This window comes from Montipora capricornis, chromosome 8, assembly GCF_036669925.1.
Source record: "Montipora capricornis isolate CH-2021 chromosome 8, ASM3666992v2, whole genome shotgun sequence".
NCBI lineage: Eukaryota > Metazoa > Cnidaria > Anthozoa > Scleractinia > Acroporidae > Montipora > Montipora capricornis.
Window position 1 is genome coordinate 29,177,193 of NC_090890.1, and position 19,972 is coordinate 29,197,164.

The window sequence follows — 19,972 nt, forward strand, 5'->3', positions numbered from 1 at the left end:
CTACGATGTTTTTCGTGGTTTACTTTCATTGCGAAGAAAAAGATCAGCAAAAAGTACGAATTAGTTATCAATACTATAATTAGCCGTTTAGACGACGGTAAAGGGCGCTCGGCTTGCCTGATGGCGACTGTTTCAAAACAGGTAGCGAGTCAACAGGTTGTCAGACAAGGTTTCCTGTGGTGTATGGCATCAATATATTTGTTTGCTTTCACCTCTCTTTACGTGCAAATACCAGGTAACAGAGTATTTTTTCATTTTTTACTTTTATCAATAACTATGTTTTTGTAATAATTGAAGCAGCAGACAGCTAGATATGACACATTGTATCCTAGATAATTTGGCTCAAAATGTAGATAATTTGAGATCTGACTGGTGCAACATGTGGTTTTCTTTGTGACAGGTCTCTATGGTCACGAGGGAATTCTCCCCGCTGGTTATATATTACACGACTGTAAGTGCTTCAGTGTTTTTTTTTGTGTGTGTATGTGTGTGCGTGTGTTCGATTCGTGTGCAAATCGGGTTTAAATCTTATTACCTGGCAGATATTAAAAATCGGACAGGGTAATTATTCGACTCTGCAAAAGCGACAAGACCTCCAAATATTGTAATCGCCATTATAATGTAACAGTGTTAAATTTGGGAGGATTTTATCTCGACTTTTGTTCTTGCTGTTCCGAAAGTATCGGCCCATAGCAGTTGGAGAGAACTTTCCAATATTCAAATACCATTATTTTGCTCTGGAGTGCAGGACTGGCATAGTGCTGAGAGCACTCACCTGCCACCAATGTGGCCTGGGTCAGGGTTAGGGTTGAGTTTGTTGGTTCTCTACTCTGCTCCGAGAGGGTTTTCACCAGGTACCCCGGTTTTCCTCTCTCTGCAAAACCCAGCATTTGGTTTGATTTGCCTTAATTTGTTGATTTCAGTACAGTGTCCCCAGCTAGTGCTCCAGCACTAGAAGACTTGACGCTTAAAATAAATTTCCTTTTCGTTCCTTTTTTTCTTGTCGTGATTCAGAAGGAAAATAAGAAAATAAAACCATTTATGAAGACTCCTTCCTTGCTTATAAAATCAAATCGCATGTTGCCACATACAAGTACCTGTCCTATCACCTAGCCCTTGAATAATTAACAAAAAAAATTAGCTTTGGTCTAGTGGAGATCTCACATAAATTGGTTATAGATGAACTTTAGTAGACGGCAGATGTTTTTCATTGCTGGCGCGTTCCTTGACCATATTTGGTGCAGCAGGTACATGAACTGATAGCCTGTGTCTGGCGAGCCAATGGAAATCTGCTGGAAATCTGATATCCGTAGTTCAGTTTTTAATACGTTATGTCATCTGGCCACTGATTTTCCGATCTCAAGTGAGTATCCGTTTTAAATTTCAGTGTCAACATGTGGAGATAAGTCTCCCTTGTGTGTTAAATGGGCAGCATCTGGAGAATGCTTGAGAAACTACAGATGGATGATAGAGAACTGTATGAAATCTTGTAACAGTTGCCACAGTGAGTAATATTTTTTCTTACAAATGAAACAGATGTTAAGTAAAACAACTGCATGCCTTTGTGGTTACCTGGAGACTATGATAGAAAAAGGCATAGCAAATTTTTTGCACAACATTAAATGCCTATAAATCAATGCATCTGTGCAACACTGTTAGGAATTGGTCACCCATTCAATTTAATATTACTAGCACAAATTTTCCTTTGTCTTTCCTGGTCCATCTGAATTCCCTCCTTGAAGACTCAATTTGTGGTCACATTGACTGGTTATTATTTTCTTTTACATTATTTTGCTTTCCTTTGTGTTTTCCCCTCAGCTCTAGACACATCCTTCAGCTCTCTGTTCAAGAAGACACCCACCCTTCTATGGGTGACCCCATATCTTGGACTGAACACTGCTACTGGAATGGAGTTTCTGTGTGTCATAGGCATTGCTGTCTCTCTTATTCTTCTTTTGTCGCAAAGATGTAGAGACTGTTTGGGTTATCTGACGCTGTGGTTTCTTTACTACTCCATGCTATCTGTAAGTTTTGCAATCTTCAATTTTCAAGTGACACGTAGCTACGATCTTCACACTTTAATCTTCAATTTTGTTTTATGAGGCTTTGTGGAGGCAGTTTGGTCCAGTGGTTAGGGTGCTTGCCTTGAGATCTGGATATCTCAGGTTCAAGGCCCATTCTGACTACTTTTTGAATTTGATCCTGGTAGTCCCTGGTTCAATTTCTCAACTGCACTTGTAAATAGCCAACTGGGTTGCCTCTGGCCAGTTGGGATTCTTAACAGTTGTTGTTGTTGTTCTGTTCCGTCATTTTCTTGATTGTGTCTCATTGGCCCCTAAAAAGCCCCAATGGGGAGTAGTCAACTAAATATGTACGTATTTAATTTGTAGATAATTATCTTTGTCACCATCCAGTACATTATAATAATTAATAAATAAGTTGGGTTCTTGGTTTTGTTCGTCTCTAATTTTAACAGGTTGGTCAGACATTCATACGTTACCAATGGTGAGCAATATGACGTTTTCTTTTTTTCTGTTTTGTTTAAGGAGAGTGGCTCTTAACTACCAAACTGTTGCTATGGACCCCTTCAGATAGTCATTTCTCGAATTCCTTTAACTCTACAGTTATCCTTTTTTGCCAAGTGTGTTCTATTTAACATTTCTTTATCTGGTTTGACTCACAACCGTATTTGGTTAATCATGTGACCAAAACGGAAAATGCCAAAAAACTAAGCAACCTAACTATGTTTTTAACTCAACAGTGCGAGAACATTTGAACACAAAATCTGTAGCATTTTAAATGCTAAATCTGTAGCTTTTAAAAGAAATTATTTCTCAAGAAAATCATGGCTTCATAAGGCCCTCCTTTGATACACTTTTCAAAATATCAGTTCCATTTTTTGTCCATAGGCAAACAGAAATTCCATGCTACAGTTTACAAAAAATGATGGGACGGCTCCCATCTGGTGAAAGAAACGCCTTTTTCTTTCGTTTCCTGAGAGCTTTTACCTTTTTTTCACTGAAACGCATGATAGAGGACTTGTTGTGCATGGGCCTTTTGATTGAGTGATGTCACATTTCCATCTATGCAACCTTTTTGTACGGCTCTTGACTAAAAAGCTTCCTTTTGCAACCATTGTCTTTCTGCAGTTGAGAGCCACCCCCTTAATTTTCTCTGATTCGTCCTGTCCACAATCACTAATGGTTTACCATTGCTGTTTTTCTTAGGGATGCTTTGCTTTGGGAATCAGGATTCCTTGCCTTTCTTGTAGCTCCTTGGAACATTGCTTTTGTTCCTTGGCAATTTGGCAAATACTCTTTCGTTAAGCTTAGACGGTTCAGGTAGGGCAGTTATGAGTATTTTTCATTTCATCCTTTTGAGGTTTAGTCTGGTAGCTGTCCACCGTGAAATCAGAAACAAGGGCAGGGCGTAGTCTGAGGCATAAGGTGAAGGCAAAAAGTAAAGGGGCTTAGGGAAGATCAAGATGAATTTGAAGGCGATTGGAAAACTGAAGACAAAAACAATGGCTTTGCACGTCCTGCACGGCTCTTTAATTTCAGGCGTCTGATGAATTCCGTTGCCGTTCTCTTCCTGACAACAGGGACCTTAAGCAAAGACGACGACGACTGCTACGAGAACGTTGTCTAAAACTATTATTTCCCGTTAGTGTAATAATTTTTCAATTACTCCAAGTCGTTCGGCTTGGAAGATGTGAGTCCACATTCCAAGAATAAAATTGGTGAAAACGGTGTGGTTATTTAGAGAGAAAATTGAAAAGTCATCGTCAGGTGTTCTCGTCATCAGCAAAATCTCAAATTTGATCATTTCACGTCGTTGTCAAGAAGAGAACGGCAAAGAAATGTATCACAATGCAAAACGCACGTGCAGGGCGTGCAGAGCTATTGTTTTTGCCAATCAAAGCTACTGTTTTGTGGCGTTCTCGTAGCCGTTGTCGTCGATGTTCTTGCTTGAGGTCCCTAACAACGTGAAATGACCAAATTTGAGGTTGTGTAAAGGACGTCAGCACCTGGCAATAAATTTTCAAGCTTTCTCTCCAAATAAACCTATCATTCGTAACAGTTTTAATCCTGGAATTATTACCGTATATACTCGATTGAACGCTATCCTCTAATAAACGCCGCCGTCGATTAAACGCTTTATATGGAAGGAAAAGTACCAATAAACGCCGCGCCCAATCAGAAGAATGCGGCGTTTATTCGAGGATGGTTAGAAAAAAAAAGTACACGTTAAATTCTCTGAACGTGGATCACAAGCCAGACAATTACGATTCTACAAAAATTGTTTTATCAACGGAGTTGATAACGTAAATTGGCCACCGTACAGAGATTCTAAAAGCTAGAATCTCTGTACGGTGGCCAATTTACATTATCAACTCCGTTGATAAAACCAACTTTTTGTATACTACTTCCCCACCGACGCAGCACCACAGTTTCTCTAGAAACTACCCCCTTCAATTACGATTCTATCTCAGCAAAAAAGCGAGACATTGGAACTTAAATCCTGTTTCTTCTTTAAATAATACAGATGATTTACCATTATTGTTTCCATTGATTTAAGAAATATGAATTTGAAATAAACGCCGCATTGGACACGCTTAAAATTTAATAAACGCGGGGGCGTCTAATCGCGTAAATACGTTACACTCACTTTCCATACCGAGCGACTTGTATTAATCGCAAATTGATTGCAACCTTGCGTAAGCTCCATCATACAAATGGTCAAAACGACGACGAGAACGTACGAGGGCAACGAATAAGACGACGACGACGAGAACGTACGAGGGCAAGGAATAAGACGACGACGACGAGAACGTACGAGGGCAACGAATAAGACGACGACGACCGAGGACGAAACCAAAGACTAAAGTGGAAATAAACAAGACAGACACAAAGAGCATGCGCAACAACAACGGCATACTAAGGGCGCGTTCGATTGACCCTATTCCGGAATAAAAATACTTGGAGTAATGCTTTAAAACGGTATGTCTGGCGTTTTGAAGCAAATAGAATAGTAAAGTTATGTTTGAAATAGCAAAATAACAGGTGTTTGACAATTTTAATGTGAATCTCCGTAAAACGAAGGATTTTTAACTTCTATTCCATGTATTCCTATTCCGGAATACGGTCAATCGAACGCACCCTAAGAGAAAAAACCGAGGACGCCTAAAAACAATAACTTTAATGAGCAAAGACAAGTCATCTACTCGCTCTCTACGTCCGTTCTGTATTTTTGTAGATTTCTTTGTAGTCCTCTAAAGAAACGAAGAAATGGCCAAGTTTAATTGTGGAGAGCCAAGCCAACCAACACCGTTAAAGCCATTTAATGTAATTCCTTCCGCGGGTAAAATGTACGAAAACTATCAATGAATGACATCAGAAGCGCATGACCTTGAACAAGGTCATGGGCTTCTCATGTCATTCATTGATAGTTTTCATACATTTTACCCGCGGGTCATGAGGTCATGAGGTCATGAGCTTCTGATGTTAGTCATTGATAGTTTTCATACATTTTACTCGCGGAAGGAGCGGTAACAGCTTGGTGTTGTCGTTGTTAGGAAATCTTTTTCTTTGCTGTGAAGTTAACAACGATTCTATGTTCTCCCATTTCATCGATTTTCGCTATCGTATATTGACATGGAAAAAAGAAAAGAAAGAAGACAAATAGTGAAAAGAATATCTATCCTCTTCTCCATGCATTCCCGCTTCTTTCTTTTCAGTCAGTGTTATCCTCATACGGAGAAATAAGGCGTGTCCAAATCTATTGGTAGTGGGCTAGGACACCTGCGAGGAAAAGTGAGCCGGCATTTGTCTTCTTTCCATTTTTCTCCCGCGCTTGCGGCTTCGCTGCCAAAATACTCTCTCCATACCCCAAACAAGTGAGCCTCTTTGCAAAAGTATGGAGTGAGTTGTGAAGGGCGCGCGTTGAACTGGAAAGAAGCCGAATTGGAGCGCACCCGCTCTTTGAAACATGCGCTTGTCTTTTCTCGCTGGTCACGCGGAGGCGTCGAGAAGTAGTTGAACGCGCACTTTTTTCATTGTTGTGACTTTTTCGCAGGAGCTAGAATATGCTGTTCTTTTTTTTCCAGAAACGTGGCCCGTCACCATGATAATGTAATGCTGTGGCTTATTAAGTGGCTATTGTTTCGTCTGATGTTTGCTTCGGGTGTGGTGAAGTTGACGCACATGGATCCAACTTGGTGGGATCTTAGTGCTTTAAACTGGCATTACGAATCGCAGGTAAGGAAAACAGCTTACTCGTCGGTAAAAAGGCTTAAGTCCACGTAGTAAAACCGAAAATATTTTGAAATGTTTAACCATTTGAAAGTTTGTAGTTAAAAAATTTCAACTTGAACGTGTCTTCGTTGTGAGCCGTTTTACAATCGTTAGATTTGCTACCTTCGTTCAATGCAAAAAGGTTATCATGAATTTCAACCCTGGCTTTGTTTCGCTGTATAGTTTCCGGTGATGGAAGAAATGGATGAAAATACCCTAAACGACTCCCTTCGCAATCAATGAACTTATTAAATTAGATACCACGTATGTCATTCGAGGTGAACCACTTCTCAATACTGTAACCCCACCGGTTTCAAGAAACCCCCTTTAGTTCCAGGAAGATGCATATTGCGCATGTGTTACAACAGGAGCCAGTATCCGTAGGAACTAATTCAAGGCCCACATTCTACCAAAAGTCATTGCAGTCCTTTGCTTCTGTTTCAAGTGACGGCTTGTCCAAATGCGTGATCTGATTGGCTGTCAGTTCACTCACGCGAATCACGCGGCAAAACAGCATGTTAGCTATTTGGGTAATTTCGTGTTACACGAAATCGTGGAGCGCAATGACTTTTGGGCGAATCTGGGCCTTTAAAACTCGTGGAAAATCAATGCGACCAGCCTTAAAAGGGGGAAAATTCAAAAATTCCCATTGCCACAAATAACAAGTGTAATAGGTAGAAACTAAAGCAATCCCATAATTAAGTAAAGTACGATCGTACAGGTGAGTGTAGTCCTAAGAAGGACTGTTTGAGATGACATTGACGTCTTTACTTAATTATGATATAACTCCTGGGCTCAAACTATTTACGATAGAGCAATCTCGATACAACATTCCACGCGAAAATGTGAAGTTATCAAGCACGTATGATTTGTATGATCGTGTTTATTTCAGTGCATTCCAACGCCTGCAGCGTGGTATTTCCAGAAACTGCCTACTTGGTTTCATAGATTTAGCGTGGTTATGACGTAAGTATATCTTAGCACATTATTTTCAATGATCGTGGGTTAATGGTGTGTTAATATCATCATATCATATCATGTATCTTTATTTACCCTCGGATTTTTAGAGTAGCTTGGTGTAGCTAATATCTCCGAGCATTTACCCTCCCAACCATGATACACCACAGAAGACAGACCACAACACCGGGAACTACATGGCCTACTCTTTACGACAAGTGTGCGGGTTCTTTTACGTCCCACAGGATTCTGAACATTGAGGGGTTGTGATGAGACGGGACCTCGGGCTTATCGTCCTTATCCGAGAAGACTAGAGAGTCTAACCATTTGCAGATGTAATTACAAAGGCAGCACTTTCTCCTCAGTTATTTAAAGACCCTGAGTGTTTGTCCGGCCGGAGTTGAACTCACGACCTCCCGCGTAACAGCCCGGTGCTCAACCTTCAGATTTAGCTTTGTGAATTTCAAACCCTCCACGTTCGCATGCATCACTCTAGCGCAAAGTAAGCCACTGTTTAGTTGCTTATCCGTCGATCAGTTTATAGCAAAGGTTAAACAGAACCTCCACTCCTTCAAAAGGGCAGAAAGAATCGTCTCTCAGCGGCGTGGTGCCATTCGATTATCTCTTCTGGGTGCGGCAATAACCAGACTCTGATTCTGATTGGCTTACGCAGCGTTAATTGCGTAACAAGACCGAGCGAGACCAGTATCACGAGGCGGTGTTACACGGTGAAACTCTTGTTTTTTACCACCACTGCGATTGCTGCTACCGTTGCAGAAGTAGAAAACGGTTCTACTTTTCGTGAAACTTGTCTCGCAACGGAAGTTCAAAAACATTTCACGAAACCGACCATGTTACACGGTGCATTACCTCCTGAAACTTGTTTCGCAGGGCCGTTGCACACAAGTTTCAGCTAAAATTTTCAACGTGCAACAGCGGCTTTGGGTTGTGTCATGGTTTGGTTTTTTAGTTACGTCATAGAGATTGGAGTTCCTTTCTTGGCATTTGCCCCTGTGAGGATTCTACGTGTGTTTGTCTACTGTAACGAGGTAAGGAAAGGGAAGCTTTTAATAGTTTGCTCAAGATGTCATTCGGCTCTCTGCTGCTGAATTTTTGACGTCAAGAGGGTTTTCCGTTTCAAAGACGATAACGAGCAGCTTATAGTTTTGAACAGCGAGCTGTAAGTGCAGCGCGCTCTTCAGAACATCATGAAATTTCCACAATTGATCTTTTGACGACAAGGTGATCATACAACTGCCGATGTTTCATTCACTATATTTATTTAAAGGTGTTTCTACGGATGCAGTTGAAGGTTGCTTGCACAGGATGTAAAAACAAAATAGAAACGAACACATATTTTTTTTCAAACAAAGTTTTGCTTTGCTTTGCCATGACCGTCGCCAAAGCCGCTGTTACACGTTGAAACTTTTAGCTGAAACTTATGCGCAACGGCGCTGCGAAACAAGTTTCAGCAGGCGTTGCACCATGTAACGTAAAAGGTCAAGACTTGTTCGGAAACGTTGAATGGTGTTACCAGATTCCCGCAAAACAAATACTTGTTCCATAGTCTTGGACGGTTTCTGATTGGCTTACGCAGCGTAGCGTGACAAGACCGAGCGAGACCAGTTTCAGGAAGTGGTGTTACAAGGTGAAGCTCTTGTTTTTATCACCACTGCGATCGTTGCGACTTTTTTGCAGGAATAGAAAGTGGTTTTACTTTTGGTGAAACTTGTCCCGCAACGGAAATTCAAAAAAAATTCACGAAACCATATTACACGGTGAAACGCCTGCCGAGACTTGCTTCGCAGCACCCGCGTTGCACATAAGTTTCAGCCAAAAGTTTCAACGTGTAACAGCGGCTTCAGGCTCCCGAGAAATAATGTAGTCCCTTTGTTCAGTTCAAAGAAAACATTTTCGGAAAAATACTTAGAAAGGATATACATTTCTGTTGGATGAGAAGTGGATTTAATGTTGTAAAACTAAAAGGAAAGCAATTACTAATTGCAAACCAATCTCAACGGGCAAATACGATCAAAACTAACCAATCAGAGGAAGGAAATGTCTTGTTGTACCCAGCTCCAAGCGCGGGAAAATGGCCTGAGGTCGAAAGAGTCACTGACATGAGATTTCTTTAGTATATGGCTTGCGCTAAATACAATATTTCCAGCAGGTCGATTTTTCTTTAATTTTCGGTCAACTGCCCAATTTTTTTTTGCCATAATCGTAGCTAAGGCTCCCCTGAAATTATGTAGTCCCTTTGTACAGTTCAAAGAAAGCGTTTTGGGGAAAATATAGACATAGGACATGCATGACTCTTGGATGAGAAGGGCATTGATTATTGTAAAGGTAAAAATAAAACAATTTCGAAATCGCAAATCAATCACAACTAACCAATCAGAGGGAGGAAATGTCTTCTTGTACCCGGCTCCAGGCGCGGGAAAATGCGCGCGAGGTCGAGAGAGTGACATCAGATTTTTTGCCAAACCCAGTACTCAATTTCGTGTAGTCTGTGATTCTTTAGTATATAGCTTCCCCTAAATACAATATTGCCAGCAGGTGGCTTTTTCTTTAATTTTCGGTCAATTGCCATTTTTTTTCCTGAAAATTGAGCCCAATTTAAAAAAATCTGCATGTTGTTGCCTGTAGTAAGAAAGTAAATGCCAAGGAACACAACGGACTCTGACTTCCAAATTGGACTCCGCCGACACGGACACGACACGGCACGACACGGACACGGACACGACACGGACACGACACGGGCACGACACTGTCGTACAATTTTGGTAGCCCTCGGATGTTTTTGGTCTTATTATTTTTAAATTGGATTACAGAGAGTCAAATTAAATACAGTACACAAATTAAGTTCTTTGCCTTTATTCCAGGTGTTTCTTCAGTTGTTAATCCTTCTCACTGGCAACTACAACTTCTTCAATCTGCTAACAATCGTCCTTTGTGTTTCGTTACTGGATGACAAGTGCATTCTCTCTCGCATTCAGTGTTTACTCTGCCGGCGTTATATTTGCTCGTGTTGCAAGAAAACACAGGAATGTAAGTAGCTTGTTTGTAAGCCTGGCTCTTATACATTTGTGCTTATAGTTTTACTTCGTGTTGATTAGATGAAGGTTTCACCACCCTTTTCATAAAATTCTGAGGTTTCGGGTTTTCCAGGTTTAGGTTTACCAGTTTCAGCGCTTGGACACCTTTATCAATCAGTAGTCCATTAGAAGACGTCCACTTCCGGTTGCTTAATTTCCGCCCCACAAACTTCCCCTTATAAATTAGGGAAGTGCTTCCCTTGTGCTACAACTGAACTTGTTTCTCGTCTTTCTCTGTTACAAACAGCATCTGACAGTGAATCTACAAAAGACAAGCAAAACTCGGAAATCGCTGAAGAAAAATTCCAACTTTTGGAAAAAGGCAAAGGTAAACCTGTCGGAGAATGCAGTTATTATGTCTTCTTATGGTACGCATTAACAGCTCGCTTTACACTAGCGCAAAAATCTGGCATGGCGCTCCAAAATCTTTCCTGCTAGCAGAGGCCTCTTTCCTTTTGCGTTCGCTGGGCTGACGAGTACTGGAAAAGAGACCTCAGTCGTGGGTCGAAACTCACTTTGATCCAACCGCCGTCCACAACCTTGGACGTCACTCTTCAAAGCGCATGCCCCATGATATGTTTGTTGACTGTGACTTGAGCCCACTCTGTTACGCGCATTCCTTTACAGCACTTCCGCTGTTGTTAAGTGAGGCCACACAACATCAAGTATCACGTGAGGATTCGGTCGCTAAGTAACGGCCGCGCATACTCAACACAGTGAGTTTCGACCCACGGCTGAGGTCCCTTTTCCCGCACTTGACAGCCAAGCGAACGCAAAATAAAAGAGACGTCTCCTAGCAGAGAATCCAAAATCTCGGTACCGTACCTATGTTTTTCGGGTGGTAGTTTTTTTGTGTGTGACCAGAACAAACAGAAGGCATATTAGGCGCCCGTGCCAGAAACTATAGGATTGCCGAACACATATCTGGAGTTGTGCTTGGCGCTCCAAATATTGGTAACGTGCCACGATTTTGGAGTGCCGTGCCAATTGTGTGTGTGTGTAAAACTGGTTGTAGCTGCGGTGCAAATTTCGCTCATGCGCATCTGCTATGTAGGAAAAAATGACAAATTGAAGAAAATACATGAAGCTCCTTTTTAACCCTTAAAAATGGCTGAACATTTGTATTTAACGATTTATGAGAGTCCGAGATTTGATATCAAGAAAAACGTTTTTGTCGAATGGCTTTTTGGTTCCGTTGACCTTTTACCTTGACAATTCCCTAGCAGGACAAATCCAGGTATCCGATGGCTAAAAGGAAAAAAAATTAGCCTAAAATAAAATATCAACATTTTTGTTTCTGATCTCGCTATCGTCAACGTTTTGTAGCCGCCGAGGAAAGCACAAATGACAAAAAGTCAGAATTGAGGCCAGACAAGGCCTACTATGCACCGGAGAGAAAAAACTCAGGTAAGAGCGTGTGATTTCGATCAATATACCTTATTCCAAAATGGCCGCCATTTTAGTATACTTTTGTTTCCATGCAAATTGCACTTATGGCCTCGCTTTCAAACGTAAAATTGAAAAGAATATTTACCCTTAAACGAGGCCATAATGGCGGCCAAATGAATGAATCTTCTGTTTAATGCTAATAAGCCTTTCTAGCCTTGAAACGACAAGGAAATTTCGAAAGAATATTTGTTTCAAAATGAGGGTAGTAGGTCTAATGAACATAAATGCAAAAGAATTTAAAGGTGGTCGTCATTGATGAAAGTGGTCAATTGTCTGTATTCCCAAAGTTAAACAAGTTAGTCAGAATATTAACTACAAATATGTCCAATAAAATTTCTGGTAATTCTCTGAAGTGTAAGGAAAATGGCTTCCTGGTTCAGGATTGTTTTCATTGGTGACATATTCGAAGTCGTGATAAGAAAATTCGTCTCCGACTCTTGAAAACCACATTGTCCTTCAGTTGACAGCCGCACTGTGGGAGTTGCAAGGAAGAGTGGGAATTTTTTTTTTAACCCCAGTTGTTCAAAGGCCGCGGATAACTTCAAATAGTGGATTAGTCACTATCGAGTGTTTGAAATATACTGGCCAAATACTGGCCCAATACTGGCCCGGGTTCGAAGCATGGATAGCGCAGCGGCGAGGGCACTCGCCTCCTACCAATATGGCCGGGGTTCGATTTCAGGTACCAGCGTCATATGTGGGTTGAGTTTGTTGTTGGTTCTCTCCTTGCTCCGAGAGGTTTTTCTTCGGGTACTCCGGTTTTTCCCTTTCCTCAAAAACCAACACTGCTAAATTCCAGTTCGATCCAGAATGCTCGGACGCATGTTGAACGGGCTCCTGAGCGCTCTTAAGGTATTGCGTGGGTAAACAAATTTCATTTCCATTTCCCTTTCCATTTCCACGGTTAGTGCTAACCAGGCTTCGTGCAACCGGGCAAGCGGCCCCTGCGCGTCAAACGTTGTTCAAGGGTTTTGTAACCGCTTTGACTTTGATGTGCTTAGAGTGTGCCTCGGCTATTCACGGGTAATTTCGGAGCAAACACCGGAAGCTTTGTACAAAATGAAACTGTCAGACTTTGACTTATCTACCAGATAAAAGCAACTGGGCTTGTTCCTTGCTACCCCGATTGCGCCGTCCTTCGAAATTCAGGTGTTTTAGTACGAGCGTTTTTTAGCGACATACTAAGACCAGAATTTGACTCTTCCCTGTCTAGATAAGGTTTTTTTGCGCAAATTTATAAACGTGTTATTTATACCAGAGTAAAGATATTCAGCTGTACAAAAATGGCAGTGTAAAGGCAAGCTGAATAAAAAGGAAAAACGTCGCACGCTCGGCTTTCGTCGCCAAAAACGCACAGGTCCCGTGTCTTAGGGTTTATAGGGAGGTTCAGCACGCGCGTATTTGACACGCGGACGGCAACCGGAAGAGAAACTTTTGCGCGCTAGGACAGTGGTGTCTCCCAGATTTTTATAGTAATCATCTCTAATGGAGAAAAGATACTTGGCAATGTCAATGTGGTTGTGTGAAGACAGGTTAAAAAGGAAAACAGCTCACTTCCGGTTGCCATCTGCCTCTCAAAACGTTGCTGCTCAGTACTGACTCGATTTACGAGTCCGGTTATGTCTGCGTTGTTCGAGAGGTTGATTTTAACCGGATTGCAAGCGCTTTGAGGACCTCGACTTTGTCATACTTCACTTAGACAACCAGGAAATGCCCAATATAATTAAACCGCGTCAATTGATTTTTGTCTTGTTTTTGTAAGCAGAAGAGACTTCAACAGCATCACAGCTGATAGAACATGTGTTAGATTGGATGAACAATCGACGTGAGAATTCCAAGTGTACACAAGCTAAAGAATTCCTTCATAGCGAGATCTTTGGTCGAATCAAGCTGGCTTGCATTTCTTTATCTTGCCTTGCCGTGCTGATAACTCTGATATCTTGTACTATCAAGTGGTTTGATATCAAGGCAACGAAGAAGGAAACGATTCACTGCGAAACAGGTAATTTTGCCCACACCATCCATCATGGTGCCAACAACTAGATCTGTGGGTCAGTGGCGAAGGACCTCATAAGGAAAGATTATTTGTGGCCTAATTCAAATTTTGAGCGATCGACTATACACATCTGGAAAGCATTCCCATATTTCAGTCCCGAGCCCTATCTGATGTGCGTATTCCGTGGAGGTGCTTTGTCACAGGTACCCTATTTTGGCAATTTTGGCACCTTATTTAGCGCGTCACAGTACAAGGGGGCGGACGCGTCAAAAAAAAAATGGGCCCGGTCGACTAAAGAGGAACGATCAAGGACACTTGAGTAGGACCTACTAAGAAAAAACACCCTAAAACTTCGTATATAAGCCCCTCCATCAGTAAGTCCCTATAAATTCGATGTGGGAAAGGCCTCCGATTGTAAGCCACCACAAATGTAAACCCCCGTGGACTAAAATGTCTCACTAAGTACAAAATAAAGTAGATGTTATATTAAATTTTCTAGAAACTTTGAGGCACCGTATGAACTACCACGAAAAGTAAACTACTGAATCAACTATAACTGGTGTGTCATTTCAACTATGTACACGCGGAACGAAATATATATTCCTTTCCAAAAAGGTTTCTTGTTGTCTTGCTTGAAAATGATATGTGCGTAGTATTACGTTGTGGATAGTTTCAACTTAAATGCGAAGTTTATTTGTGTGCATGTTGAAAAATCACTCATCTATTGGCCTGAATGATTTTGCTGCTCTAATTTTCAATCCTAAAGTAAGCTTTTAGGGCACCGCGCACCGGTGGCTTAGTTGGTTGAGCACCGGGCTGTCACGCGGGAGGTCGTGAGTTCAACTCCGGCCGGATCAACACTCAGGGTCTTTAAATAACTGAGGAGAAAGTGCTGCCTTTGTAATTACATCTGCAAATGGTTAGACTCTCTAGTCTTCTCGGATAAGGACGATAAGCCGGAGGTCCCGTCTCACAACCCTTCAATGTTCATAATCCTGTGGGACGTAAAAGAACCCGCACACTTGTCGCAAAGAGTAGGGCATGTAGTTCCCGGTGTTGTGGTCTGTCTTTGTATATATCTCTTTCTGTATTACAGAGGGCCATGTGTTAGAAAATTCTTTACTGGGTTAATCATGTATTACCCTCTCGAAATAAAGAACATTGTATTGTATTGTATTGTATTGTTTGAATAAAACCGCCTTTTGTAAAAGCCTCCTTTAAAAATAAGCTCTTCAGAATTATACAGTATGCGACTTGATCCCTTACATTTTTTACAGTGTTTTCTCCTGAACAACTTGTGATTGCTGTCCAACTTGCCACACAGCTCGCAATATGGATGGGTTTGCTGTCTTTACTCATTGAAATACTCAGCGCATTTATCAGGTACAAAAATAGTGAATACCACCTTCCCAGGGTCCCTAAAAGCGTTGAGCTAACCTTGTTCCAGAGATCAAAAACTTGAAGATGAACGACCCTGGGGTCGAGATTGGCACAGAGAGTCAAAGAAAGTCCGCGAAAAAGTGGTCGACAGACGTTTTACAGTGTTTAATGCAAAGTCAAAAGCAAAACAGTCGCTGAAACTAAAGGTGTCTGAAGAGTCTCTTGGCCGAGACTAATCGCCGCGTCAGACTAGCCACGAACATTTCACAAGTATTTGGCAATAGTTTTGCTTTTGTATAAAACGCAACAAATGTTACAAACTACAGTACCAGGAAGGCAGCCGTTTTTCTTGGCTGAGTGAACGATTCGTAACTGAACGAAGTTTATAGCATAAATCTTCGAAACTCCAAAATTTTGTTGAGTGTATTAGAAACAAATAATCGTAGGATCTTCTCTTCACACTTCGGAATTAACTAGGTTCTTGTGATGTTTTAAAAGCTCTCACATTGGATTTTGCGATCTTTTAAACATCACTCGTGTCTCACTCGTGTCTATTAAATCCTAAGTAAACTCGAGATCGTGAGATTTCGCACATGAATTAAACATCTCTATATGCGAGAGATTTCGCTCTTGGACTAGCTTCTATTTACCTCTGACTCCATACTTTAGAGAGTTTACCCCTCGGATGGTAATGACGTAGTTTGCGATTTGATATCCCAGGTGCCTGTTGGAGCAATGTAATCGACGTTCAAAGCTGTGGCAATTGTTTCAGTGTATTTTTTTCTCTGTGGTCGCTATGGTAATGTTTGCTATTAGCTTGGTGAGTAAGACGTTATAAAATTTAGTTTTTGACTTTATATAGTGATTTGGTCCTCCTTCTCCGTCGACAACCGTTTTTGCTTGGATTTCATTACTTTTGCAGTAGTAAGAAGTAAATGTTTTTTTTTTTCTGTACTCAGAGCGCAAATAAAACTTAAACGTGGGATATTTCGTTCGCGGATCCACCGAGCTTCGTCAGCCACAATGTAATTGAGTTATATAATGGTTCCGAGGGAGCTAAGATGGTGTCATTGATGCTGGCTAAATCGAAGCCACTGTCTCTGTTCAAAGAGGGCTTACGTAATCTTATCTCAATTGCCTCCCTCATGCGGCTTTTGAATGTGTTACTTTCCGTGGCATGAATTTTTGTTTTGCTGGAATCCACTGAATGACCCGTGAGCTGGCAATGTTCATGAACAGCTGACGAATTCCTTGAAAGATGTTCCTTTACTCGAGTTTCTAAGAAGTAAATGATTAGTAAGAAAGTGAATAAATATATTTTAGCGCACGATACATTTTGTGAGAGACTCTGAAAGGAGAGAACGGCAAACGGTCTGGCGTGTTTGCATGAAAATCCAATACGGTTTAAACTAATTGGAAAAAAAAAAGATCATAGCATGTGACCTGCCGTGTAGTGCAAAAGCTAATTACGAAGGACACATTTTTTTCTTCCATGCATAGTACTCCCTCACAGCAGTGGATCGGGTGGTTCAACGGAGCCTACCCAAAATTATAGTAAATCTGTATAATAAAACTTCGTATCTGGAACTTACCAATGCATATGGACTCTTCAGAAGGTAAGCGTGGCATTTCTAGTTTGTCCGCATGCAAACACTTTCTTTGTGTATCGTGATGTTCCTTTTTTCTTTTTTCTTTTTATTGTATTGCTGTTCAACTCTGAATAGACCTCTTTACAGTTGTGTGCTTAGTTACCTGGTCTTTAAATGAAAGTGAGCTGGTGTTGACCTTGTTATGATACAGACCTCCGTCCTTTTCTCATGTTAATGATGTTGTTGTCATGCTAATTGGTAAGAATTTACTTGAGAAAAGCAGTGAGGTTTCTATCAAAAAAAAGGTCAACTCCAGCCTCACTTTGATTCGTAGGCCAGGTAACTAAGCACACAACTGTAAAATGAACTATTGTTTGGTTAATTTTCTAGCATGACTGGAGTTGGTGGTCGACCGGAGCTCGTCGTCATAGGCAGCAATTCACTAGACGGTCCCTGGGAGGTAAATTGCTCCACTCCGTTTATGTTAATTTGAGAAAGTACTGTTGAACATCAATCATTCTCCTTCAATGTATTCCTTCCTTTAGCAATACAACTTTTTGTACAAGCCTGGAAATCCTTACCAGCCCCCTCCGTTTGTCGGTGAGTAGAGACAGAGAGAAATGCAGAACGCTTGTAACAAGCATGACACCTGAGCTATACCGTAGTATATTTGAACATGGTTAGGCGGGATTGTGTTATTATGTTTTGTAAATAGGCACATCGTCACTGGTCGTATCGTTTTCCCGCCATTGACACAGGCCTCATGTTTTCCCGCTCTTTGCCCCGGTCGCCTGCCTTCTTTGATATCGGTGGCATTGGCTATTCCTACTGAAACCAGATTTGTCTGCGGGGGCCACTTCGTTGTTGATAGGGCTGTGCGCATGCGTAACTAAGGTACTGGCCTAATCGGCATAACCGCAGTGTTGGTGTTTTTGTGTGTTAAGGTCCATTCACGAATTTCTTGTTGTTTATCATTAGTCTCTTTTCTTCTCTTTCCGCGCTACAGAACCACAGACGCGTCATAAACCTGGCTAAACAGTAAACATTTGCTAAAAGAGTGAATTGTCAATTTTGTTGCAGCTATTTCTTATTTGTCCTCACTTTTTCAGCGCCTCATCAACCTCGCTTGGATTGGCAGATGTGGTTCGCGTCTTTGCAGTCCTACAATGATAACCCTTGGTTCCTAAGTTTTCTGCACAAATTGTTATTAGGGAAGCAAGACGTTTTGCAGCTTATGGGAAAAGGCCCTTTTGACCAGTCTCCCCCAAAGTTTATTCGCGCTCAGCTGTTTTTGTACCACTACACGCAGAACAGTTCCAGTTTATGGCAGGTGCTTTTGCACTCAAGGTTAGGCGAAGACTAAAAACAAGCATTCTTGTAAAGTTAACAACCTGACGGCTAACTTCGGCTAACTAATTAGACTATTCAGTTCCGAGTAATGCACTCAGTATCGGGAACACTGTCAGTGTGAGGCAACTCCTTGTTGACTTGTTAAACCCCAAGCAAGTGTCCGACTGGTCGACCGACGACTGATCGATCGACTGAGCAAATCGGATGGATCGATCAAGCTACGAACATACCAACCTCTTCCTTGTAATTGTCTGCATTTTTCCTGAGCTTAATTGTTTGTTTGCTGTCGTAATCAACAGCACAGATAAAGCCTGGTGGACGCGGGAGTTTACAAAGGAGTATTTGCCATTTGTTGTCAGTAACAGCTCGCTGTCGACCTTGGAAGCAATGTTGGAAACTTATGGAGTCTACAGGGTACAAATCAAATTGCTTTAAGGGACTATGCCATCCAGCGCGCATGCGCAAGTTGGCCTGAAAATTTTTGTAATCGTCGGCCCAATCTTTTCAAATTCTGTCGAGGAGTTCGAGTGGCTCATTATTTCATCTACTGGAATCGCGTTCATGCATCATCTTCAGAAAGTTTGCGACATTTTTTACAAACTAACAATCTTACGTATTTATAAAATTTATAGAAGGTTTTTGTGGCGATAAGCGTTTTAGGTTTGAAGGATTGATTTTGTGGAATTGTAATGTTCATTATCGTTTGGTCGTCGGTCCCTACTGCACATGTGCCCCAGCTGACATAGTCCCTTTAATTAATGAACCTCTGCTTGTAAACATCATTCTCAACGATGTCACTTGACTTCAATTATCGTTTTTTCCAGCCAAACTTCGCGCCAGAAGTGACATGGGGCGTGCTCCATCCGCTCATCCGGGACCTAAGGAAAATAAACAGACACTTGGCGCCCACCACTCTTATCAATGTCCTGCTTTCCATAGTGGTCACGTGTCTTGTATTCAAAGCTTGGTGGAGAAAGACCAGGAATAAAGTCTGGTAAAGAGAGGTTTATGCAATGATCTTGTTTCATTTTAACTTCACGCAAGCGTGAATTTTAGAGCATGTAAATCTTGGGGTTGAGCTAGAAACTGTTTGACCGTAAAGCATGTAGGGGAATCTTTGTCTTGTACATATTCACTGAAGTGAAAATGACATCGTAAATTCCCACGACCTGCTCCCGTCTGACTTTGTTGATAGAGCAGCGGTGATTTAACCCGAAGGTCATGGTTCAATTCGCACCCTTGTCAGAGTTTTTCTCTGTCCTTGTGTGGGCCCAATTCCGTTTGTAGGGCTAACTCGTATGTTAGTGAAGCAAAATGTGAACGATGACGTCGTCAAAGATTCCCTTATTTTCCGAAAGTAACCCGGAACTCTGCATGTCGATCATTTTCCATTTGCCTTTTTGTTCCGCAGTTCTTCATCTTCAAACAATATTCGTAATAAGTACGAACCACCAGAGAAAACTACTGGTAGAAAAGCGCTCACCATTGCGGAAAGTCAACTGCAAAATGACCTGTCGACTGCTGAGAAACGGAACGCATGGGCTGGTTTTGTGGTTCAATTTCGAGAGGCTTTGATAAAGATGCAAAAGAGAATAAATCCCTGGTGTTCCCTTTTGCTTAGCAAACTTCAAGAAGTCGTTTCAAGATGCAAGACTATGTGGAAAAATAGAATGCCATCAGTAAAGGTACATTGGTTTTAAAGTATTCAACGTGAAATAGAGGGGTATTTAAATATTTTATTTTCTCAGTTCTTCAGTTAAAATTATATTTCAATTATATTTCCGGTACAGAAAAAAGCTTGAATGTTGGTCGACCTGGTATCCCAAACGAAGCGTCCTTTTTCAAAGCAGCTGGGTGGATGCC

General features: G+C 41.4%; 1 protein-coding gene across 1 annotated transcript in view; it reads left to right on the plus strand.

Annotated features, from left to right (window-relative positions):
- The first annotated feature begins 58 nt into the window (after positions 1-58).
- The window catches only part of LOC138013911 (lipase maturation factor 2-like), a 21,860-nt gene continuing 1,946 nt past the window's right edge, over positions 59-19,972 (plus strand). Inside the window, exons 1-23 of the mRNA XM_068860949.1 lie at positions 59-235; positions 401-451; positions 1,388-1,504; positions 1,819-2,024; positions 2,477-2,505; positions 3,228-3,341; positions 6,107-6,257; positions 7,186-7,259; positions 8,221-8,299; positions 10,133-10,298; positions 10,593-10,673; positions 11,672-11,752; positions 13,560-13,796; positions 15,068-15,173; positions 15,891-15,990; positions 16,671-16,786; positions 17,150-17,219; positions 17,305-17,359; positions 17,869-18,106; positions 18,409-18,523; positions 18,934-19,103; positions 19,521-19,794; positions 19,900-19,972. The exon at positions 19,900-19,972 is cut by the window's right edge and continues 1,946 nt beyond it. Of these exons, the coding sequence (XP_068717050.1) occupies positions 121-235; positions 401-451; positions 1,388-1,504; positions 1,819-2,024; positions 2,477-2,505; positions 3,228-3,341; positions 6,107-6,257; positions 7,186-7,259; positions 8,221-8,299; positions 10,133-10,298; positions 10,593-10,673; positions 11,672-11,752; positions 13,560-13,796; positions 15,068-15,173; positions 15,891-15,990; positions 16,671-16,786; positions 17,150-17,219; positions 17,305-17,359; positions 17,869-18,106; positions 18,409-18,523; positions 18,934-19,103; positions 19,521-19,794; positions 19,900-19,911 (2,757 nt within the window). The 5' untranslated portion in view covers positions 59-120 and the 3' untranslated portion in view covers positions 19,912-19,972. The remainder of the gene's footprint in view (positions 236-400; positions 452-1,387; positions 1,505-1,818; positions 2,025-2,476; positions 2,506-3,227; positions 3,342-6,106; positions 6,258-7,185; positions 7,260-8,220; positions 8,300-10,132; positions 10,299-10,592; positions 10,674-11,671; positions 11,753-13,559; positions 13,797-15,067; positions 15,174-15,890; positions 15,991-16,670; positions 16,787-17,149; positions 17,220-17,304; positions 17,360-17,868; positions 18,107-18,408; positions 18,524-18,933; positions 19,104-19,520; positions 19,795-19,899) is intronic.